This window comes from Oncorhynchus tshawytscha, linkage group LG23, assembly GCF_018296145.1.
Source record: "Oncorhynchus tshawytscha isolate Ot180627B linkage group LG23, Otsh_v2.0, whole genome shotgun sequence".
NCBI lineage: Eukaryota > Metazoa > Chordata > Actinopteri > Salmoniformes > Salmonidae > Oncorhynchus > Oncorhynchus tshawytscha.
In genome coordinates, this window is record NC_056451.1 from 17,384,237 (window position 1) to 17,399,400 (window position 15,164).

General features: G+C 42.0%; 1 protein-coding gene across 2 annotated transcripts; it reads right to left on the reverse strand.

The window, feature by feature from the left end:
* Positions 1 to 85: 85 nt before the first annotated feature.
* LOC112222796 (E3 ubiquitin-protein ligase RNF144B) lies at positions 86 to 13,342 on the reverse strand. 2 transcript variants are annotated; one of them, XM_042304797.1, is made up of 8 exons: positions 13,217 to 13,342; positions 9,428 to 9,721; positions 8,385 to 8,489; positions 7,403 to 7,463; positions 2,889 to 3,102; positions 1,772 to 1,901; positions 1,317 to 1,406; positions 86 to 1,123 (listed from the first exon to the last, which is right to left on the reverse strand). In XM_042304797.1, the coding sequence occupies exons 2-8, from the start codon at positions 9,632 to 9,634 to the stop codon at positions 941 to 943; spliced, it is 990 nt and encodes a 329-aa protein (XP_042160731.1). In that variant the 5' UTR covers positions 9,635 to 9,721; positions 13,217 to 13,342; the 3' UTR covers positions 86 to 940. The 2 variants fall into 2 exon arrangements, with proteins under 2 accessions (XP_042160731.1, XP_042160730.1); XM_042304796.1 differs by lacking the exon at positions 13,217 to 13,342 and adding an exon at positions 12,784 to 13,139.
* Positions 13,343 to 15,164: the final 1,822 nt, after the last annotated feature.

A 15,164-nucleotide genomic window follows, 5' to 3' on the forward strand; every position in this document is an offset into this window, starting at 1 on the left:
AAGGTCATGTTATAAATCAGGGTAAACAAGATTATATAACAATGTGCAAACAAACATTTAAGACATAATATTATGCATGGGCATGTCCAATATCTGTTGTTTATTTCAATTACAATTGATCTTTTACAAAATATCTGATGCAGAAACATCAACGAAAAAAAGTAGAAACAAGACAGAACACCATATACACTATTCCATAAATACATATTTACATACATTATAGTAGTAGTAGTAGTAGTACATAGAATCCAACTGAAATTTGGTCTGGAATCCCAGGTGGAATCTGTCAGCAGCAGAAAATATTTCTATGTGCACCTTTGAAGCCCTATATCATTGGTTACTTCCAAAATGGCACCCTATTCCCATGATAGTGCACAACTTTTGACCAGGGACTGGTCAAACGTTGTATACTATGTAGGGAATAGGGTGCCATTTGGGATGTACACATTTTTCCCCCAGTACCCAATACAGTGCACAATGCAGTTTCCACAGCACATTATGAAACCATGTTTTGCATTGGTTAAGGATGTTACTTACAGTCGTTATGTTACTTATGTTACTTACAGTCATTCTTTTCATAAACAACACACACTTTTGCATAATATAATGGAAGGCAAAACAAATACCACCAAATACCAGGCACTGTAGGATGGAGGCACTTGTGCACCTACTGTAACAAGACTGGTTTGGCATCGTGACGTTTGGCACATGAGGGTGGTAGACAGTGGTCCTGTATTGTATGTGTGTGTGAGATGGTGGGAATCAGGGTACTAGTCAGTTTTCAATTCTGTCAATTCAATACATTATTTAAAATTGAATGAGTTGAAAAATTACCCCATTCTTTTCAATGAAGATGTTTCCATTCATGAATTAAAATCAGTGCCTGAACTGACTGAATGGATCCATTCCCAGACCGTGGTGAGAAGAAGGAGCAGTCTCTTTATGACTTGGTGGGACTGAGTTCTGGCTGTATGTCTGTCTGTGTGAGCTCTTTCTTCTTCCTCCTCTTCTTTTTGCCTCGGCAGGGCTTGCACAGGCAGCACAGGACGCAGGGTGAAGCCAGCAGGAGGAGAGGAGAGGCCAACAGCACGATGACACTGACGCCAACCAGGATGCCCACCACCTGCCAAGAGGACAAGGTTTACACACACACACAAACGCACACACAGGGTGTTTAGCAGGAGGCCAATAAATGTGAACGTCACATACAAAATGGCAGGCCAATGACTGTTGATTCAGGCATACAAGAAAACTTGATATAGCAAAACACAGATTTCCTGGTTTACTGGAGTGTAAAATGAGAAGAGTCACCTCACCTGTGTTCTGTTCCACATGACGGAGGCTCGGGAGTGGCCCAGCTTGTTTCTGCATGGCCCCTTATCATAGTGCCTCAGAAATATATCACCCTAAACATATAACAACAGTTATCATAGTACCTCAGAAATATATCACCTTAACATATAACAACAGTTATCATAGTGCCTCAGAAATATATCACCTTAACATATAACAACAGTTATCATAGTACCTCAGAAATATATCACCTTAACATATAACAACAGTTATCATAGTACCTCAGAAATATATCACCCTAAACATATAACAACAGTTATCATAGTGCCTCAGAAATATTTCATCTTAACATATAACAACAGTTATCATAGTACCTCAGAAATATATCACCTTAACATAGAGGAATACAGTATCACCATTAACATACAACATGTAGGTTCAGACTTATTGAAGCATTTATAACTGTATGTGGACTTACATCCAGGTTCTGCAGACAGTACCAACAGAAGGTGTGTTTGCAGCTCTTACACAGCATCTGGGCACAGCCTTGGTTCCTCTCGATGTACACACCACACATGGGGCACTGCTTGATGGGCAGATCAGAGTCACTGCATGACCGGCCCCATGGGACAGGTGGATTAGGGGTGGAGAGGTGGGGGAAATGGGGGGAGAGGTAGGGGGAGAGGTGGTGGGGGAGGTGAGGGAGAGTGGGTTTGGACAGAATTAGAATAAGAATGTTAATAATATCTATACATTATAGTGTAAATATAATTATATGGTGGGTTAAATCATGGGAGCTGAGGCACAGACTGGCATCTTTATTTAGCACTAATGTTAATTGGCGGCTTAACTTAATTTATTTGGGGAGAAGAAACTACGAGGGAACCAGTTGACTGAATACCATGGTACGAAGGGATTGAATTAACTGCATTGTATTACTAAATGGACAAATAGTGTTAATCCCCCACAACAACATCAAACTGGCATTCTGTCTCTCAGACTTTGGGGCTCAAATCTAAGATTTTAGAACACTTTCTGGTCTTGTCTGATGCTGTTATACTTTAGTACATTAAATCCATCGATTCAAGGATATTTCCTCCATTACATGAGGCACTTCGCGTTACCAAAGAAACGGAAATGGATTCACTGACTGACTCCCCTCTATGGCAGGGATACAATGGCATTCCATTAAGCTTTCCTCCACACCTTCCAATACACACACACACACACACACACACACACACACACACACACACACACACACACACACACACACACACACACACACACACACACACACACACACACACACACACACACACACACACACACACACACACATTGAAGGGTGGAAGGGGTGGAATACTGTATAGAGAGAGGGACACTGGCAGAATATCTGAGGATCACACTGAGTACACTGTCTGTGGCACACTAGAAATGGCACTGGGTGTAGCTAGCTTGTCCAAAAGGCCAAGACACTCTTACCAAATTGTTAATTTGACTTATTTCCAAAATGACTAGCAACAGTACTGCCAACTACTACTTCAATCAGCAATATTTTTACCACCAAGGTGCCCTGACTGTGACTGACTGACCTGCTCTCTGAGGCAGGCGATGATGATGTCATAGGCTGGTGATCGGGGCAGGCGTGCCCGTCCTGCCAGGGCCCTCTACAGCCAGAGCAGAAGACGGTGTGGCAGGCTGGACAGGGCACGGATGTAGGCTGGCCCTCTGAGCTGGGCCCAACGCTGCAGACAGCCTGGCACTCCAGCACCGGGCACCATGCTCTACTAGGGTCCAGCTGCACCCCTGAAACATAACAAACCAATAATGTACATAAACACATGTATGTCCATGTATGTACAGTGGGGCAAAAAAGTATTTAGTCAGCCACCAATTGTGCATGTTCTCCCACTTAAAAAGATGAGAGAGGCCTGTAATTTTTATCATAGGTACACTTCAACTATGACAGACAAAAATTGAGAAAAAAAATCCAGAAAATCACACTGTAGGATTTTTAATGAATTTATTTGCAAATTATGGTGGAAAATAAGTATTTGGTCACCTACAAACAAGCAAGAATTCTGGCTCTCATAGACCTGTAACTTCTTCTTTAAGAGGCTCCTCTGTCCTCCACTCGTTACCTGTATTAATGACACCCGTTTGAACTTGTTATCAGTATAAAAGACACCTGTCCACAACCTCAAACAGTCACACTCCAAACTCCACTATGGCCAAGACCAAAGAGCTGTCAAAGGACACCAGAAACAAAATTGTAGACCTGCACCAGGCTGGGAAGACTTAATCTGCAATAGGTAAGCAGCTTGGTTTGAAGAAATCAACTGTGGGAGCAATTATTAGGAAATGGAAGACATACAAGACCACTGATAATCTCCCTCGATCTGGGGCTCCACGCAAGATCTCACCCCGGGGGGTCAAAATGATCACAAGAACGGTGAGAAAAAATCCCAGAACCACACGGGGTGACCTAGTGAATGACCTGCAGAGAGCTGGGACCAAAGAAACAAAACCTACCATCAGTAACACACTACGCCTCCAGGGACTCAAATCCTGCAGTGCCAGACGTGTCCCCCTGCTTAAGCCAGTACATGTCCAGGCCCATCTGAAGTTTGCTAGAGAGCATTTGGATGATCCAGAAGAAGATTGGGAGAATGTCATATGGTCAGATGAAACCAAAATATAACTTTTTGGTAAAAACTCAACTCGTCATGTTTGGAGGACAAAGAATGCTGAGTTGTATCCAAAGAACACCATACCTACTCTGAAGCATGGGGGTGGAAACATCATGCTTTGGGGCTGTTTTTCTGCAAAGGGACCAGGACGACTAATCCATGTAAAGGAAAGAATGAATGGGGCCATGTATCGTGAGATTTTGAGTGAAAACCTCCTTCCATCAGCAAGGGCATTGAAGATGAAACGTGGCTGGGTCTTTCAGCATGACAATGATCCCAAACACACTGCCCGGGCAACGAAGGAGTGGCTTCGTAAGAAGCATTTCAAGGTCCTGGAGTGGCCTAGCCAGTCTCCAGATCTCAACCCCATAGAAAATCTTTGGAGGGAGTTGAAAGTCCATGTTGCCCAGCAACAGCCCCAAAACATCACTGCTCTAGAGGAGATCTGCATGGAGGAATGGGCCAAAATACCAGCAACAGTGTGTGAAAACCTTGTGAAGACTTACAGAAAATGTTTGACCTCTGTCATTGCCAACAAAGGGTATATTACAAAGTATTGAGATAAACTTTTGTTAATGACCAAATACTTATTTTCCACCATAATTTGCAAATAAATTCATTAAAAATCCTACAATGTGATTTTCTGGATTTTGTTTTCTCATTTTGTCTGTCATAGTTGAAGTGTACCTATGATGAAAATTACAGGCCTCTCTCATATTTTTAAGTGGGAGAACTTGCACAATTGGTGGCTGACTAAATACTTTTTGGCCCCACTGTACATACACAGGTAACTGCCAAAATAAAGGAAACACTAGTAAATGAGGGATATAAAGTATATTGAAAGCAGGTGCTTCCACACAAGTGTGGTTCCTGAATGAATTAAGCACTTAACATTCCATCATGCCCAGTTCACCATTATTTTGGCTACCATGGCTCAAAGAGATCTCAGTGACTTTGAAAGAGGGGTCTCAAATGAGCATTCGGGGTTTGTGTGTATGTGTCTGTGTGTGTGTGTTGTGTGTGTGTGTCTCAGTTACCAGATCTCAACCCAATTGAACACTTATGAGAGATTTTGGATAGGCGCCTGAGAGTTTTCCTCTACCATCAACAAAACACAAAATTATGGAATTTCTCGTGGAAGAATGGTGTCGCATCCCTCCAATAGTTAAAGACACTTGTAGAATCTATGCCATGTTCTGGCAGCTCGTGGTGGCCCAACGTCCTATTTAGATGCTTTATTTGATTTTGACAGTTACCTGTATGTATGTCTATAGAATGATACCCAAAGCAAGGTATTAGATATAGAGGATCCTAGATACGGGTGCCTTCAGAAAGTATTCACACCTCTTGACTTTTTCTACATTTTGTTGTGTTACTGCCTGCATTTTAAATTGGTTAAATTGAGATTTTGTGTCACTGGCCTCCATACCCCAAAGTATAATTATATTTTTGGGAAGTTTGTACAAATGTAAATTTAAAATTAAAAGCTGAAATGTCTTGCGTCAATAAGTATTCAACCCATTTGTTTTGGCAAGCCTAAATGAGTTCAGGAGTAAACATTTGATTAACAAGTCATATAATAATTTGCATGGACTCACAATAATAGTGTTTAACATGATTTTTGAATGACTACCTTATTGCTGTACCCTACACATACAATTATCTGTAAGATCCCTCAGTTGAGCAGTGAATGGTAAAAAAAAAAAAAAAAAAAAAAAAAATCTGACATTGAATATTACACTTGGTGTATCAATACACCCAGATCTACAAAGATGCAGGCACCTTCCTAACTCAGTTGCTGGAGAGGAAGGAAACCGCCCAGGTACCTCACCATGAGGACTATGGTGACTTTAAAACAGTTACAGTTTAATGGCTATGATAGGAGAAAACTGAAGATGGATCAACAACATTGTAGCCTGTACAGAATACAAATATCTCAATACATGCATCCTGTTCCCAATTAGGCACTAAATGTGGCAAAGAAATTAACTTTATGTCCTAAATACAAAGCATTATGTTAAGGGAAAATCCAACACAAGACATCACTGAATACCACTCTTCATATTTTCAAGCATGGTGGTGGCTGCATCATGTTATGGGTATGCCTGTCATCGGCAAGGACTAGGGAGTTTTTTAGGATAAAAACAGAATAGAGCTAAGCACATTAACATTTTAGAGGAAAACCTGGTTCAGTCTGCTTTCCAACAGACACTGGAAGACAAATTAATCTTTCAGCGGGACAATAACCAAAAACAGGCCAAATATACAAATATACCCAACATTGGATGTTCCTGAATGGCCTATTTACAGTTTTGACTTAAATCGGCATGACAATCTATGGCACGACTTGGAAATGTCTGTCTAGCAATGATCAACAACCAACTTGACAGAGCTTGAATAATTATTAAAAGAATAATGTGCAAATATTGTACAATCCAGGTGTGCAAAGCTCTTAGAGACTTACCCAGAAAGTCTCACAGCTGTAATTGCTGCCAAAGGTTACTCTAACATGTATTGACTCAGGGGGTTAAATACTTATGTAATCAGGATATATTAGTCTCTTTTATTACATTTTTTTTTTTTACAAATGTTACAATACTTCCACTTTGACATTACAGAGTATTTTGTGTCGATCGTTGAAAAGAAAAGACAATTAAATCCATTTGAATCCCACCTTGTAAAAAGTCAAGGGGTGTGAATACTTTCTGAAGGCACTGTAGGCCTGCTTATCCTAGATGTGCCAGGGCAGGGATTTCAGTGGGGTTTATAACTGCTTTCGTAGCAAAGGCACATGTTGTCCTTATCAGGGGAGCACCATAACAACATATTTTGTGCACTTTGTTAGAATTTTCCGAGATCCAATTTTTTAAGGTTTTTGATTTATGACTGAACGGTGACTAATATTGGTTTCAGTGTGTTGTTGTTTCAAGGCAAACCAACCAAATGTCAAAACCAGCTGGGACTTTTTCTACACTGTTTTCTTCTCTTCACGCCCTCAGAAATGACTTTTGTCTCTAAACTAAAGCCAACAACAACCAACCATATTTCTTAACCAACAAAAACAGCAGACAGACAGAACAACAACAACTTCATAATATATAGTAATTATTCAACTGCTATTTATAAATCGCCTTATGCTAATCTGGTATCTTGACGAACCGTCTAGTAGCTACTAAAGTTACAAGAACCTTTCAGCTGGACTGGGACGGGGTGGGAGGGAGTCAAGATAAGGACTAGAGGGAGTCTCTCTCGGTACTATAACCCCACAATATGCCAGGCATGTCGATAATAGAGGCAGGCTCAGATCAGCTCAGCTCACTGCCACCAGATGGCCCAGACCTGAAATAGCCTGGTTGCCGTGACAGCCGTCACCAGTCACCTCACCAGCATGCTAAAGCTAATGAACGGTACCGTACCTCGTTCAAACTCCAGCCGCTGGTACAGCTCAACCTGATCCGCAGGGGCAAAACAGGCTATCTGCAAAACAACACAAAAAAAATTCTGAATGGATCACGTCTGTGATTATGTCATAAAATCCACCTTATGTATATACTGTATACTGTACTCGATACCATCTCATCCATCTTGCCTATGCTGTTCTGTACCATCACTCATTCATATATCTTTATGTACATATTCTTCATCCCTTTACACTTGTGTGTATAAGGTAGTAGTTGTGGAATTGTTAGGTTAGATTACTCGTTGGTTATTACTGCATTGTCGGAACTAGAAGCACAAGCATTTCGCTACACTTGCATTAACATCTGCTAACCATGTGTATTTGACAAATCAAATTTGATTTGATTTGAAATCAAAGGAGGGCCAGCCTGGTCCCAGATCAGTTTATGCTGTATTGCCAACTTCTATGGTCATTGTCACAAACAGATCTGAGAACAGGCTTTAATGTAATGCATTCCACATAAATGAAATGTATTGCATTCTATAGAAATGCAGAATTTAACCAGGGATAATCATTTCAAGAGAAGAGCAGTTGATTACCAAACTCTCTGACCTGATCGCAACACTACATTGGCTTGTGCTGTAGAGTATTTACCATTTACACCTGACAATGACATTTGCAAGTTCAAGGTGTGGTGGCATGATGTAAGATGTAGAAAGGTTTGGCAAATTAATCTTACCCAACGGTACCCAACCCTACTAGTGGTAACAGGCAAATACATATGAGTGTAATAGTAAAGTAGCAGTGTAATAGTCAAATGGTCTAAACATTGATGTGTACCAGTGGTTCTTTGAATGTGTCCAAAATGGCACCCTATTCCCTATATAATTCCCTATGTGCCCTGGTCAAAAGTAGTGCACTATAAAGGGAATAGGGTGTAATTTGAGTCGCAGACACAGTAGAACAGCAGAGTAGAACATCCAGTATAAGCCTAGTACCTCTGAGTGGAGTAGGACTCCTGTCCTCTGACAAGCCATGTCTGGACATGTGACTGGGCTGCCCCCACCCTCCCGGATGGCCAGCTGAACATACTGCTGCAGACACTGAGGGGACAGACAACCAATGACGTAAACACAGATGTGAATAATATGTATGTCTATGGACAGAACCAGAGAGCAGGGCCATGTTCAGCAATGCACAATGTTGTGAAATGTTCAGAAACATGCCTCTCTGTAGCCATGTAGAGTAAGGAACCACGTCAGCTCTCCACAACGTTCACCAACTAAAAGTGGCCCTGGATTGATGTTGACAGTATCTGAGATATACAGTAACTAGCACTTGAACTAGACTCTTCTCTAACAAACGATTTGATGCTAAAGACAAGGCAGCCAAAAAATGCAGTCCTGCGAGTCTGTTCATACCTGCCGTTTTGTTTGTCAGAAGTGTCACACCAAGCCTCACCCAGCTACTGTAGCAACAGCAGAATGCAGAAGGCATGGGGTTTATTGTCAATCAGTGCATAGTACTGGTAAGTGGTAACCAGTGTTGTGTTGACAGTATCTCTCTATGGCTGTGTTCCAAATGGCACCGTATTCCCTATATAGTGCACTACTTTCCAGGCCCATAGGGATGCACCCGATGTTTGACCTTGGCCTAGCAACTCAGACTGCTGCTCCGAGCGACGCCAGCAGCCAGGCAGAGATTAGCACCTGCCAACCAACCCCACGCCAGGATATCTCACTCTCCGTGTCAAGGCACATCACCTCCACCTCCGTGCGGATGGATACAGGCTGACTGAACACCAATCAATGGAAAGTCAGCTACAGTACTGCCTGCCAGAGATAAAAGTGAAAGAGAAACTAAATGCTTTCAGGAAAGCGGTGATTAAATATATAATTTTGATTCGGCAGATAGATATGTCCTGTTGTTTGAAAGCTGAGTCTTGTTGAATGAAAGAGGGAGAATAGAAAATACAGGCATTTTCCTGCCCAGTATCAGATATGAGAAGAGAAGTTATGGCAGGTTTGTGTTGTCTACCTACCGGGGTGCAGAAGACACAGTCACAGGTGTGCAGCGTGCTGGTTGCTGCTGAGGGGTGCTCACTAAGGCACAGCTTGCAGTAGACCACCACATCAGGCTGGGTGGAGGAGGCCACTACAGCCCCGGCCTGGCCCAGAGGCTGGGCTGAACTGCTGTTGGCTATGGGGCCCTGACCCTGGCTCTGGTCTGGACTGCTGTTGTTGGCCATGGGGGAGCAGAGCGGTCAGTCAGCGCTGCCTGGAAGCTTCTCTTAGCCCTTCTGCTGGAGGAAGTGTGGAGGGCTGTGCTCCATGATCTGGTGGATGGTGGAGAACAGAAGACAAGCAGTCAGCCGATAACCTCGCCAGTCCCCACATCATCTAGTTGTGTTTAAAACAGCCGATAACCTTGCCAGTCACCACATCATCTAGTTGTGTTTAAAACAGCCGATAACCTCGCCAGTCCCCACATCATCTAGTTGTGTTTAAAACAGCCGATAACCTCGCCAGTCCCCACATCATCTAGTTGTGTTTAAAACAGCTGATAACCTCGCCAGTCACCACATCATCTAGTTGTGTTTAAAACAGCCGATAACCTCGCCAGTCCCCACATCATCTAGTTGTGTTTAAAACAGCCGATAACCTCGCCAGTCCCCACATCATCTAGTTGTGTTTAAAACAGCCGATAACCTCGCCAGTCCCCACATCATCTAGTTGTGTTTAAAACAGCTGATAGCCTCGCCAGTCCCCACATCATCTAGTTGTGTTTAAAACAGCTGATAGCCTCGCCAGTCCCCACATCATCTAGTTGTGTTTAAAACAGCTGATAGCCTCGCCAGTCCCCACATCATCTAGTTGTGTTTAAAACAGCTGATAGCCTCGCCAGTCACCACATCATCTAGTTGTGTTTAAAACAGCCGATAACCTCGATGGTCCCCACATCATCTAGTTGTGTTTAAAACAGCTGATAGCCTCGCCAGTCCCCACATCATCTAGTTGTGTTTAAAACAGCTGATAGCCTCGCCAGTCCCCACATCATCTAGTTGTGTTTAAAACAGCTGATAGCCTCGCCAGTCCCCACATCATCTAGTTGTGTTTAAAACAGCTGATAGCCTCGCCAGTCCCCACATCATCTATTTGTGTTTAAAACAGCTGAGAGGATTATAGACTAGTTCCAGGTTGCTTCCCAAATAGTGCACTACTTTTAACCAGAGCCCTATTTTGGATGTGGCCCCAGACATATAATTATCACTTCCTGTTAATGAACAGAGGAGCCATTACTCACCCCTCCTTCCAGCAGTATTAGTGTGTGTAGCCGTTGGTAACATGGCTGTTTTATATTGGTATCTACGGTGCAACACTTCTACAGCGCAACACAAAATCATGGGTAATATCTTTGCGTCTTTGCAATAGACAAACAAGAGAAGAGGTGTTATCCCTTTTACCAATAAAATGTATCTTTCAGGTTTCGCCAGAAGGAAAATATTAATTTCAGAATTCTTTGAAGAGCAGGAAACTCGTGGTGCTGTTGCCATTTGACCCATTTCACATGTTCTGGTCTAATCCAAGCTAGAGAAGAGGACAAAGTCTACCTAAGAGGTCGAACTGTAGCTCAGGTCATCTGGTGTTGGGCCCTGTGAAAGAGTACAAACCCAAAGCCAATTTCTCTGCCCTCAAATCCAATGATTAAAAATAAAGAATTAAGTATTAAAATAGATTTAGCATGACAGAATGAGTGGCTAAAAAGCTGTTGATTATGCATGTGTCTATCTACAGTTTCTCATTCTCCACACAAAATGCAGTCGCTGTTTAAATTGGCAGGCAAATTTATACCAGCCAAATCAATAGAGCCAACATCACTGTCCTAAATTTACTGTGCTCCTCTATCTAACATTGATTTATGGCACATGTGCAAAACACTGATACTTGCACTTGAATGTGCACATTTTATTTCTGCACAGTCATTCTTTCTCTCTGTCCCATAGGAGTGAAGCCCTTCTGCATTGTGGTGGAGAATGGAGAGCAGGGTGAAGACATCCGACAATGCTACTTACTTCTGTCTGACTGTCTGTCTGTTCGTCAGAGTCAGTCTGTCAGCCTATCAGTTTGTAAGACTGCCCGCCTGTCTGTCTATCAGTCTGTCTGTCTGTCAGTCTGTTAGTCTGTCGGTCCTGCACAACCATAACAGGCAGGTAGCAGTAACAAACAGACCTGTTATTACCGGTAATAAAAACTCTTGTTATTTTGCATTACGACACAATGGTGCTTTATCAGTTTCCTCTATCTCTCCGCCTGGAAAGTTCCTCACCCTTTTGTTATCTTGATGAAATATTGCAACCTGCAAAATGACACAAATGGAGGAAAGGATTGCCAATGTCACTGGAGTGTTTGGATCCAGCCATTGACACAGCAATCAGGAGTACGGGGGTCAGCTGGAGTGAACTGCTAGCTTGTAGCATACAACAACAACAAACATGTTTATACCGTCATCATGATGTAGACAAGCTTTTATTAACTAACCATAAGGCCTTTGCTTTGACTAATAACAGATTTCACATTACAGTGAGTTCTGTTTCTAACCATACTGTAGGCATTCTCAATGGATCAAAGTCTAGGTTGAATGCCTGCCAGGGATCAAAGCCTCATTGTCCAGCACACAAGCAGAAACGGAAAACCAGCTCAGCTCGGTGAATAGTTGCCATACATACAGTGACTGGCTGTGTTCTGTTGGAAGGAGGCAGCTGGGCCTGGGCCTTTGCTACCGGACTTACAATCCTGTGTGTGTGTGTGTGTGTGTGTGTGTGTGTGTGTGTGTGTGTGTGTGTGTGTGTGTGCGAGAGCAAACGAGAGAGAGTGAGAGAAAGAAAGACATTCATCTTGCTGCAGTTAATGCGGGTCTAAATGTCAAATTGTTTCTACTCCAATTTCTATGAAAATGCTGTTTTAATGAATCAATGAATCAAATAAACAAACCAACCATAATTTGTTTATTACTGTGTTATTACCAAATACTGTATTTATGTTGTAGTACATGTTAAACTACAGTAGATGGGAGTGACGACCTCTTTATATGAGGGTATCCCCCTAATAAAGTATATTCTTCATCCAGAATTCATAGAGGAATAATCTGAAATATACTCATTGTTCGCATGTAGCAGACAACAGAAGAATACACGATGAGCTTGACTGGCACAATTTCACCTTCCAAGGTTGTAGCTATACTGACATAGGTCCACGTTGAAATTCTGCAACATACGCACATTAAACCATTCCTTACACAGAAAATGACATTTAAATGCCACACAATAAATAAATGTCACAATAAATAAGGAAACACTAGGGGGAAAAGAACGAGAGGGGGGGAGAGAGAGATACCTACCTCCTCGGTCAGGTCGCCTACTTCGTGTAGCCTACGAGCTGCTTCTGTCCAGATTAAAAGCCGCAGTGCTTTTACTAGGACACATGCACATCTGTTGATACACAGTCACCTACAAAACACCTCCTCTCGGTCGCCACGATATTCACAAAAGCACCACCCATTTACCTCTTTCTTCCAACTGCACTAGACACACCTCCCTGCCTGGCCTACAGTCACCAACGCAATCAGTGTTGGTATGCACAGTCCGTCCCGTGTTTCCAGATGGACGGGGGTGTGTGTATAGTATTGTTCCACCAACGATGTTCTTGCTGCCCTGCCTGCTGCTTACTTGACCAGGAAGCGGTAGGCTATTGGTGGAATGTCCTCTAGCCTGCCCCTGGCGGCTTGCATAGAAAAAAAGCAAAGGCAAAAACCTAAAAGCATCATCTCTCACCTCAGGAGTTCGTCCTTTTTGACTACATAATGAATCTTATTGTTACAAATCCACAGAAGCTTCTCTTGTGATATATCCTGGTTGGGTAGAATATCGCAGTAAATGTGTTTTTACTTTCGATATTCGGAAGGTGCTAGGATGATGAGAGTGATATATATATATATATATATATATATATATTGAATTGGATGACCGTAGAGAGCAAGGTACACACTATGTTTTACCGACAGTCAAACTCTTCCCTTCAGAGAGCCGAGAATAATGCAATATACTGTTTCCTGGCGCTCTGATGGTTTAGGGACCATCGTAAAAGTGCAATACCGGTGATAAAAAATATATGTTTTTGCATTCCAATTTAGGAGGGTTAGCCCTATATTACACACACTGCATAGGGCCTCCAGTCACTAAAGGGCCAAGCATTTTTATTCGTTACCTCTTACTACTAAGGGTACTATATTTGACCCATTTACAAGGATACTTTTCAAAAGCCTCCTTTCTATGTGAAATGGAAATGTAAAACCAGATAATGTGAAGTAACTGACCCCACTCATCCATGCTACATTCATTAGAATTCCAGTTCAGTACTTCCCTGATTTTATAGGCATATTTCTTGTGATAGGTCTAACTTTCAATACCTTCCTATCCATATGAGCTACAGATCTACAGACAATGGTAGTGGTTTCCTTCACCTCTCTTATACATTTTTAATTCCTCCCCTTCGATTCTCTAGAAATATTTTTCTTATTACAGCGTTAATTTGATAGCTTCCTATCTACATTATAAGGGCACAAGGCGAGACCCAAATGCAGACACAGGAGGGAGATGGTTGAGCTCTGAGATTTATTATAACATAAGGAGTAGGCAAAGGCCGGTCGGGGGACAGGCAAGAGTTCATAAAACAGGTCAGAGTCCAAACAGTACCAGGCAGGGGTCAGAAACCAGATCCGAGACCAAAAGAGTTCAAGGGGATAGGCAGGCTTGTATTCAGAACAGGCAGAATGATCAGGCAGGCGGGTTCGGAGTCAGGAAAGGCAAGGGTTGAAACCAGGAGGACTAGAAATAAATGGAGACTGGGAAAATAGGAGCAAGAAAAAGCGCTGGTTGACTTGGCAAACAAGATGAACTGGCACAGAGAGACAGGAAACACAGGGATAAATACACCGGGGATAATAAGCGAAACCTGGAGTGGCTGGAGACAATCACAAGGACAGGTGAACCAGATCAGGGTGTGACATACATGACATATACATCTAAAACCACTTGAGGTTACGTCTCTTACCGCGCTCGTCCATAGTAGTCTACATACATTAGAATTGCAATTTTTATTTATTGATATTACATAAATATCTCCTGTGATAGGTCTAATTTTCAATAGCTCACTGCCCATATGAGTTACAGATCAACAGACAAGTGTGTTGGTTTCATTGACCTCTCTTATCAAAGATCGTATATTTTCCAAAATGGCTCACCTTTGATTTTCTAAAAATATATCACCAAGTACAGCTGTGGTTATTAATTCATGTACAGATCTAATTTGTGGCAAATCCAACATATCACTGAGTATGTTACGTTGGATTTGCCTCAAACACAACGTTTTGTATTCAGGACATGAAATTAATTTCTTTGCCACTATTTGCAGTTTACTTTAGTGCCTTATTGCAAACATGATGCATGTTTTGGAATCATTTTTATTCTGCACAGGCTTCCTTCTTTTCACTCTTTAATTTAGGTTAGTATCGGGGAGTAACTAAAATATTGTTTATCCATCCTCAGTTTTCTCCTATCACAGCCATTAAACTCTGGCAACTGAGTTAGGAAGGGTGCCTGTTTCTTTGTAGTGAATGGGTGTATTGATACACCATAGAAAGTGTAATTAATAACTTCATCTGCTCAAAGGGATATTCAATGTCTGCTTTTTTTACCCATCTTCCAGTAGATGCGCATCTTT

Coding starts and splice junctions, on each gene's coding strand:
- LOC112222796 (XM_042304797.1), bottom strand. CDS start 9,634: ATGGCCAACAACAGCAGTCCAGACCAGAGCCAGGGTCAGGGCCCCATA. Junction 8,490..9,427: donor ACTGTGTCTTCTGCACCCCG/GTAGGTAGACAA, acceptor CTGTCCCCTCAG/TGTCTGCAGCAGTATGTTCA. Junction 7,464..8,384: donor GAGTCCTACTCCACTCAGAG/GTACTAGGCTTA, acceptor GTTGTTTTGCAG/ATAGCCTGTTTTGCCCCTGC.